Source organism: Haliaeetus leucocephalus, unplaced genomic scaffold (assembly GCF_000737465.1).
Source record: "Haliaeetus leucocephalus isolate CR32 unplaced genomic scaffold, Haliaeetus_leucocephalus-4.0 Scaffold262, whole genome shotgun sequence".
Classification (NCBI taxonomy): domain Eukaryota; kingdom Metazoa; phylum Chordata; class Aves; order Accipitriformes; family Accipitridae; genus Haliaeetus; species Haliaeetus leucocephalus.
The window spans coordinates 5,067,905-5,077,578 of NW_010972698.1; the positions used below are offsets into that span (position 1 = coordinate 5,067,905).

General features: G+C 44.3%; 1 protein-coding gene across 3 annotated transcripts in view; it reads right to left on the bottom strand.

Annotated features, from left to right (window-relative positions):
- The window catches only part of LAMP2 (lysosomal-associated membrane protein 2), a 13,748-nt gene extending 13,564 nt beyond the window's left edge, over window positions 1–184 (bottom strand). For all 3 annotated transcript variants that reach the window (XM_010568963.1, XM_010568964.1, XM_010568965.1), the window contains exon 1: window positions 59–184. In XM_010568963.1, coding sequence (XP_010567265.1) covers window positions 59–110 — 52 coding nt within the window. In that variant the 5' untranslated portion in view covers window positions 111–184. The remainder of the gene's footprint in view (window positions 1–58) is intronic.
- Window positions 185–9,674: the final 9,490 nt, after the last annotated feature.

Here is a 9,674-nt window from a genome sequence, read left to right on the forward strand (position 1 = left end):
TCCGCCCGTAGGCCCAGCGCCCACCCGCGGGCGTGGGGACGGCGGCCGCCCCGCTCACCGGAGGTACCGAGGAGGAGGAGGAAGAGGAGGCAGGAGGCGCGCGGCTCCATGCCGCCGGCGGCGGGCGCAGGGGCGCCGGGAAGCAGCGAGTGGCGAGCGGCCGAGGCGAGCGGGCCCGATAAAAACCTCGCCATCGGTCATGTGAGGGGAGGGGCGGCGCCGGCCGCGCGCCGCCAATCGCCGCGCCGGTGCTCGATTCGATGGCTCGCGGACAGGACGCTCTCCGCGTACCGCCTCGGGCGGGTGGTGGTTCGGTGGGGCTCCGCAGGCCCAGGGGGGCCTGGCGGGGGAGCGGCGGAGTCCGCCTGCCCCTGACCTGTGCGGGCACTGCGGGGTTACCGGCGGCTTGCCTTGGCCCTCGGCAGCCTTTGCTGCCTCCACTGGGGCCGCTGTAGGGTGAGAAGAGAAAGCCGAGCAGAGGTATGCGTTCAAAGGAGTGTAATACAGAGCCTTTCACTGCCAAAAATAAAGAATGAAGATATTCTGCGTGCTCACCATAAAAAACAAGGGGGAGAAACGGGCTAAATTGACCTAAGTATTCAAGTGGGTGGTGCAGGAGCGGCAGAGCACTGCAGGGGGTGACGGCGCGGGGTCAGGGGGTGGGCAGGCCTGCCCCGGCAAAATGGCGGCCTGAGGTGTTCTGCCGGTGTCGCTCCCTGCTGACACGACTGTCGTCGTTGTCCGTCCTCCCGCGTCGCCCTGGGCCGACCGGGGATGGTCTCGGCCTCTCTGGGGGCCTGTGCCTCCGCCGTGACTGGGCGGAAACCTTTCCAGTCATGGTCTCCGTGAAGCAGGGAGGGGGAATGGCACCAGCACCGAGAACCGGGACGCTTTGCTGTGTTTTGGCTGGTGCTGGAATGCAAAACATGGGGCAGAAAGAAGGTGGGAGAAAGGCTGGCTTGGCAAAGAAAGGGGAGATGGGGAAGAAGAGATTGAGGCTGGGAGACGGCAAGGAAAATGGCAGGCAGATGCTCAGCTGCCTGAGGAGGCAGGAGCTCTAGCCTCAGCGAGGAAGGGCCCTCCTGGAATAACGTACTGCTGTTTCTGATGCTGTCGTAGAACTGCAAATAGTATTTTGAATAATCGGATGCTAAGAGACATGCCCAGTCATGGGGGGAAGAAAATGAAAGCGCTTGAAGAAGACAATAAAACACATTGACCTGATATAATGAGACAGTGGGATTGTAGATGGGGTCAGTAAGAAAGCAGTTATGAAGTCTTGAGGAAGTTGAAATAATGGAATATATGATTAAATGTCAGTTAAATACTCTCAGTTGTATACTTGCAATACCGTACTTTTCCAAAGAGTATCACAAACCCAAACCTGGGAAGTCAGGACCACCACTGAAACCAGCGCATTGTACAAATGGGGGTTCTGCACACAAATGCTTGCGTGGTCAGACGCATTCACTGCTTCTTTGCATTTCTTTTTGTGCTTAATAACTGCACCTAGAACTGACTTAGAATACATACTACATACCTGCACATGCATCTGTCTAAGCATCGTTGCATGTGAATATCAAAATACATGTCATTTCAAAACACTTAGAAAGGATGATTTTTTTATTTAGCCTTTGGGCTTAATTTACTGAAAACTTATCTGAAGAAATAAACTTTATATTTAATAACTGAGCCAGCACTTGCTGTAGACTGTGGGGCAGCGTCCAGTAACAGCAGCACAGATGAAATAATGAATTCTGGAAGCAGCAAGTCTTTTGTCTTTCTCAGCTCCACTGCAAAGAATGGGGCATTTCAGTGGCTAGGGAGAGTCCTGCTGCTGGGGCTTTTACATTTCTGCAGGCCTCGCTGTTTTAGTACAAAGTCCTGTTTTTAAAAAGTGATCTCTTGGGGAGTTAGGAGCAATTACATTAAGAGGATTTGACTATTAGGAGAGAGGCATCGAATTAGGCTTTAATTAATTGGAGGAGAAGAAAATGATTGGTATGTTCCAGGCAGTTTGTGTGGTAGAATGTCACCTTTTGTATCAGCTGGAACATTTACTTCAGGACCTGTAGCTTTATGTATAAACACCAGTATGTTCCAACACCCCCTTGTTCTGAGTGAAGAGTCCTGAATATTTTGATCTCTTGCTTGCACATAGGATATAGACTGTAAAATGACTAGATGTTCTGCAGACATAAAAGGAAGACTGATTGTGTCCTTTATGCCAATTTAGTGAAGCTTGAAATCAAATGGTAGCTATCATAACCAGCAAATCTGTTTCTGTTTAATAACACAGAATAAAAGTAGCAACTGGTGTGGGATTAAAAGAACCATATGGTTTATATAATTTAGCATAATGAAAAATATATTGTTTTGCACCAGAAATATCATCATTAATAGCAGAACACAAATTAATCTCTCTCTTTGTTTGCACCTGGTTTCTTTGCCCTCCCTGTATCTCCGTCCCTGCCATATAACTGCCTTCTGTGGGCACTGTGTGGTATTACATCATTTTACTGTGATCTTAGCAGGTGCACTTTTTATTCAGAGGTTTACTTCTTGCTTGCTGTATGTCATAGTTTAACCCCAGCAAGCAACTAAGCACCATGCAGCTGCTCATTCACTCCCCCCCACATGCAGGGGAATGGAGGAGAGAATCGGGGAAAAAAGTAAAACTTGTGGGTTGAGATAAGAACGGAAAGGAAGAAAATAATAATAACAATAATAAAATGACAATACAAATAATAAAAGGATTGGAATATACAAAACAAGTGATGCACAAGGCAATTGCTCACCACTCGCCAACCGACGCCCAGTTAGTTCCCGAGCAGTGATCCCCCCAGTTTATATACTGGACGTGACGTCACATGGTATCGAATACCCCTTTGGCCAGTTTGGGTCAGCTGTCCTGGCTGTGTCCCCTCCCAACTTCTTGGGCCCCTCCAGCCTTCTTGCTGGCTGGGCATGAGAAGCTGAAAAATCCCTGACCTAGCATAAACACTACTTAGCAGCAACTGAAAACATCAGTGTGTTACCAACATTCTTCTTGTACTAAATCCAAACCATAACACTATACCAGCTGCTAGGAAGAAAATTAACTCTATCCCAATGAAAACCAGAACACTGTATCAGTCAAGATAAATGAGAGGACAGTTCCTCCCTTGGAGCTATGGAAAAAACATGTATGGGCTAATCCTGCTTTCAGTTAAGTCAATGCCAAACTGGCTGTAGGAGTAGCTTAATAGAAAGATGAAGTTGTATGAATTCAGAGACTGTGAACCTGTGGTTTATTTTGATTGTCACAGAATATCACAGGAGAGACTGATATGCCTGTGGTGTGTGTACGTCAAGGCTGACCCTACTGACAATGTGGGAAGCGATGAGGTGGCCACAAAAGCTGCCCAGAGGGTTTTCTGCCCTTGCGTGGAGTCCTTGGGGAGACCAAAGGATCAAATTCACCTGCAGGGAGTTGGTACAGGCACCTTGCATTCATGTACAGGATGAAGTTTGCCCAGCAAAGCCCACATGCTCCAGCCATCTGAATGTGTTAAAAGCTTGTTAAAAACAATGTACTTTTGCATTAGCACAGTGATAGTCTCCTCTTGCCCAGCCAACTGACAGAAGCTTGGTTTTGGCACTATTCTCCCTAAATAGAAAATTTTTGGGCAGTTCCCAAAGCCTATCTCCTGTTTGTAGCTCTGGAAGGAGCAAAATGAAACTCCATTCCTCTCTCGTTTAACAAATCCTCCAGCTTTCCTTAGAAAAAAAATTTAGTGGCTAGGGTCAGATGTTGTCCGATTCCTCTTAAATTCCGTGGAAAGCTATTATATTCATTACTCGTAGGATTCAGCCTGTAAGAGACATCCACTGCATCTTATTTATCATGAGTAATTTCTTTGTTGATTGTGGCAGTCTTAAAGAATGGTAAAATTTATGCAATAGACCAAATTCATACGATCAGGTGTTTTCCTTTAATGATAGGAGTGTGAATGATTGTTACCATGATGCAGAGAAAACACCTTACCCTTCTGCTTATTAGAGAGAAATGGTTTTGCATTTAGCATGATTTTGGGAGCCACTGATGGATGGCAAGCTGATCCTGGTTTTCTAAGACATTCCTCATGTTTATTGCTGGATGTGAAAATAAGGACTGTAATGTTTCTGCATGGCATTACATTTTTACTGCATGTTATCCTTAGTCTGATGTCAGTAATTTTAAGAAGGTATTGATGTGTACTGAGAACAAATATGCAAAACCTTATGATTTCTTTTTAAAGCTTTGGTTCATCAAGGAATATAAATTCATGCCTAATTTCAAATGTATAACCTGTTCTGTGACTTTCATTCACATCATATTCCTGATGTCCAGCATATGCTTAATCCTTTGCGAATCCTCTAGCAGTTTCAGCTGGTTAGATATTATATCTGTAATCAAACTTTTCTTAACCCTGGGACTTGCAAAAATTGATGGATGTGTGTGGTCAGAAGCTAAGTGTCCAGAGTTTAATGAAGCACTGAGTAACTTAATGTTTCTGATCTCTGGTGCAGAAGACACAGACCGTGATAAAAAGAAGAAAGAGATAATACCTAAGACATGCAGTAATCACTACTTTATTCTAATGTCTTTTATTCATTCTTTTAGATGTCTCTTTAAAGAACAGGGCATTTTCTGTACCTGGAAACCAGGGACAAGATTATGGCAGAACCGATTATTCCTTTCCAGGAGGCAGAGGAAGGACTTGGTACCATTTCACATGGGAGGGATGGAAAGAGGAAGAGATTAATGCTGGCCAGAGAGGTCACAGATGCACTTGGCAGAGGGGGATGAACCAGAGGGACCCTCTTGGGACTGTGCCAACAACTGTGAGCATTACAGCTATTCACCAAAGTTTTCCTTCTCGTGCAGCCCCAGTCTGTAGCCTGGGGAATAAGGATTTGCTGTGATCCGGCCACCACAGTGAAGACCGTGCTTTGTCCAGCACAGCATGCCATCTGCAGCGCTTCAGCTGCGTATGCTGGCCTGCCCACTGGTAGAAAAGGGATGACTCCCGAGAGCTCTGCTGTGCCAGCTCTGAAAAAAAATGGCTTATTATCTAAAACGAATTATCTAAGCGAAAGCTGTGGTTCGCTATTGCTCCGAGCAGATGGCAGTGTTTCTGAGCTGTCGGGTTTCTGGAGGAGGTGGTGGTAGGAAACCAAACCATTAAATGCTGCTGCAGGAAACTGCTGAGTCAAGACTGGGGCAATCACGTGAAATGCCAAAAAAAGAAACCTGGGTGGGGAGGTGAAGAGATCAGAGAGCAGGTTGCAGGAGGCAGCTGCGAAACTTCCTGCAAAACCACTCTGCGATTTTGTGTTGTGGCACAGCTGGAAAAACACATTCCCAGCTTAGCAGGAAGAAGCCGAGGCAGAGGCAGCGGTGTTTCGTCACAAGCCTGTTACACAAACATTAACTCATATACATGCAGCTTGGTTTATATATGCTGGCTGCCTGGGGAGGTGAGAGCGTGGCAGGAGCTGGGCTTTGGCATGGTGCTGGCACAGCTGGTGCTCCTTTGCTGTCCCACTGCCAGCATCCCCAGTGCTGCGGGATGCAGGGTGAGGTGGGGGCATTGGTGTGGGGTATCCCCTCTTGTGCTCAGAAGCATTTCCAGCTGCTGCTGGATGTGTACTGGAGCACTCAGCAGCTGGGTTAACATGTGGCAGCAGATGAGATTTATGCATTTTGTGAGTCATGCCAAACTACTTCCAGGCGTAGATCTGTTTAATGTGAAAAAAATTGACTGACAACTCAACATATTCCTTCGGCTTGTAACAGCAAAGTAGAAAAATGTCAATACTCTCAATTTTGTGTTTTTATCAACATACATTGCTAACTTGCTAGAGATATATCTGTCAGCTTCAGGGCAGAAATTATTTTGTGAAAATGACTGGCTCTGCACATGAGGCACCTCCCACTTCCAACTCTTATGAAAGATGTGTTGACTGTAACTTGTTCTGAAAAATTTCAGCAGGAAAGGAAGCTGTATCAAAAATACAAGGCTGGGAGACTAGTATTATACAGTCATTTTCATATTGGGATATTTTAACTGCAGGACTTCAGTGCTACGGGATCCCTTTGTGACCTAAAATAACATTAGATCCCTTTTACAGAGAGAAGATCAGGGCAGATGATATATGTAATAATGATAAATGTAATTAGTTTACAGTTTCCAGCTCTGACAGAGGTAGGAAACCAGGTCTGGCCAACCCCGAGCTAATGCCTGTTCACTGCATTGTGCTGAGCAACAAAAGTCTTCTGGGGAACGATCTCTCTCCAGGTTGAGGTTGCATGTCTGCTTCGTGCTTTTGGAACTAGGATTTGAAGCAGCAGCTGCTGCCATAGGAATAAAAGGCGGAAACTGAAGGGATATGCAGACGGTGCCAGTTCTGCAAGCGGCAGAATCGCAGCCCTTTGGTTGCAGAACCAGTTCTCCAGAGGAGTGAGCCCGACCTACTCCCTGGCCGCAGCCAACAAGCAAGCTTTACCTGCACGGTGACAAGGCTCCAGCTCACCTCCGCAGAGGCTGTATTTTGTAATCTTTGTTCCCATCTCACACCTGAATGCTGTACCACCTTCCCAGCACGCACCTGGCAGAACTTGGTCTGCTCAGTGTCTTGCCCAGCCTTTAGTGAAAATTAGCAGGGCAGCCTTGCTTTCAGCCTCCAACTAGCGCCAGTTGAAAGATTTTTCGTGATATAGTTAAGGGACTGCTTTTGAAAAAGGTATGTTTTTGACCATGGTAACAAATTGTTCTCAGCTTTACTTTAAGCTTCAGAGACTACACAAGGGTAAAACAGAACATGCATTGTGATAATTCCATATGAGGTTTGGTCTGGGAGGGGAAAAAAGCTACATACTAAGTGAACATCTTGCTAGTAATCCAGCACTGATATTTCACACTCTATTAAAACTATTTACCACTCCAAATGGTAAAAATAAATCCATTCCATATAACCTTAGATGCAATTTACTTGCATACTAGCCCCTCTCTATTTGCAAAGTCATAGTGATTAAGCTTTGCAAAGAAGTGCTGCAACCCTTGAGCCCTGAAGTGGCCTGGACATTATCAGTCTGATGCCTGACCCTCTGCGTGCCTTAATTGCATAAAGCATCTAAACATTGGATCTACTGGAAAAGCAGTTACTGCAACTTCCTCATTACTGAAAATATCATTAGATGGAGCAGAACCTCTAGACATACACTTTTTGAAAAGACAAAATTATGTAGCAAAAGCAAGTTAAAATTACTTAGGTATTTTAACACAAGTACCTAATGACATCCCTATTGGCCTCGAGCTCTAAAATACAGGTGTTTCAAGCTGACAAACAACTGATTGTTTTAAGGAGTAAGCTAAAGAACTATCATCAATATTACAGAAGAAATTTGATAAACTGTATTCTTCTCTCCGAATAGTCTTGTTTAGCACTAGTGGCTTAGCATTAGCAGCTAAAGTAGCTGAAGCCTTAGGCTGCGAGAGCTGACCAAGCATCAATTTTTGATAAAACTAATGTTGCTAACAAAGAACTCGGTGGATACGAGCGGAATGAAGAAGATGAGGACCAAGGAGACAATTCCAGGACAATGAGGTAACTTCAGAAGGCCAGCCCAGAGACAGTGAAAACCAGTAAGAAATCAAGAGACCACCTACCAGAATTAAGTGATTGCACTTAGGGATCAGGTAACGGGTGGTATGGGTATAATTGGGAGGTGTGAATTGGGGTGGGGGTCCCTCTCCAGAGGCACCCAGCTCAAGCTGTAACCAAAGAACTAATACAAGACTAATTGGAAACCTTCACTTGGACTTGGCATTCTCAGTGGAATCCTAGGTTCAGACCCTGTTACAGTGGCTGGCGTGCGCAAATCTGTAACAATCAATAAAAATTTAGTATTTGCTGGATGTGAACTACTTTTCCTAAGCTTAAGGAAAGGGCTTTATCTACAGTGCTGCAATATCTTCATGATTTCAGAAAATTAACTTTCAAAGTTACCTCTTTTGTTTATGTCCTATAAGCACCAGCAAGGCAAGTTGTAAGGGTCATTTTAAAGATGACCTTTTATCAGGAAACAGTTACTTAACCAGAACAACCTGCTCCATTATAGGCTGATCAACATCTGTTACTCCTCTTCACAGCTAACTCCATATTTTACAAGATACCCTCTGCACAAAGTCCAATATCTTTCAACCCCTTAAGTTTTGAGGTGTCGATTTTGTAAATACCACAGTATGTCCACAAGCCCTTGCCTCTTTAAGGGGGTGGTGGTGGGGGAGGTAAATCCAAAGCTACCATCTTAAGTTTGATTTGGCACCAGTTTCTCTGGAAATCAGGAGAAAGTACAGTAACATATATTGCACTTCATACAGCAACAGAAATTAAAAGTATTTACTGCTCTCTGGTATTTTTCTCTGAGTAGATTGATAGATCTTCTATTTCCAAATACCCATCTGCTTCTGTAGGATTTTTTTTAACAACAAAATTCTGTAGGATTGTGGAGAACGTAGGAAGTACAAAATATTCTTTAAGGAGAAATTCTTAGTGGAAAAACCATCCCATGCATTTAGATGCCTCCAAGCTGTAACAGAGAAAGCAAGCACCTAAGCACTATTAGCAAAAGACATTTACCATACCTATTTAAAACCACCATGCACTAGGAATGTTTTGCGATTATAGCAGTGCTCTGCAAGGTCAGCCTGTCTGCAGCATATGCAAGCCTTCAAAGGAGAGCAGTTTGGAGGATCAGCACTTGCTTTGCTACAGCTATCCCTGTTTTCAAACCACCCCTCCGGAGCTCAGAAAGTAAAATCAAAACACTCTGCCTCCCCTCTCCACCAAGTCCTCAGAGCACCTGCACCAGGAAAGGCCAGGCTAAAGATACTCCTGACAAATTCTGCTCAGATTTAGTCCAGCAGTCCAAACAGCTGAAGAAAAATTAAGAAACGGCCCAGTCAGCCATCATCAATAACAGGAGCAAGTTCCCTGTCTGGCCCTGTCCTTTGTACTTCAATAATTGTACTAGAGCCATTTAAAAAATTAACTGTACTGGGAGACAAGGAAAAATCGTACAGAAGGAGAGTAGCCTCCTCTACCAGCAACAAGCCACCACCTTTGCTACTTTTGTATCATTTCTGGCACTTCTACACATTCTAATCCCAATTCAGAGTTTGCGAGGATGCTGATTTCCTTCCCCTCCAATAACCTTGTTGAAGACTTAGTAAAAAAAAAAAAAATTCAGGAATGGAAGCCACTTAGAAAACTGAAGGGATTTTAATGACTGAATGAAGAAGGAACTAATTATTATTATTATATTTAAGTAGCAAACAAGTATTTTGCTATCAAAGCACAAGCTAAAGAATTTAAAGCCACAAACATTAGTAAGCCCAACATACAGAACTTTGAGTAAGAAGGCATTTTACACACAAGAGTTTATCAACACAAAACTGTTTAATATTTATTAAATGACACAAAATACCTAGATAACAGACTCACTCTCTGAAAGGACATGTATTTACATTATTTACCAACTTAAGAAAGACTCTCTGTACCCATATCAGACTTATGAAACATAAAAAAGGTTTTGCTGCTTTTTGCATCGAAGGATGCAACGGTGATACATGCCCTGTTTGCAAGTC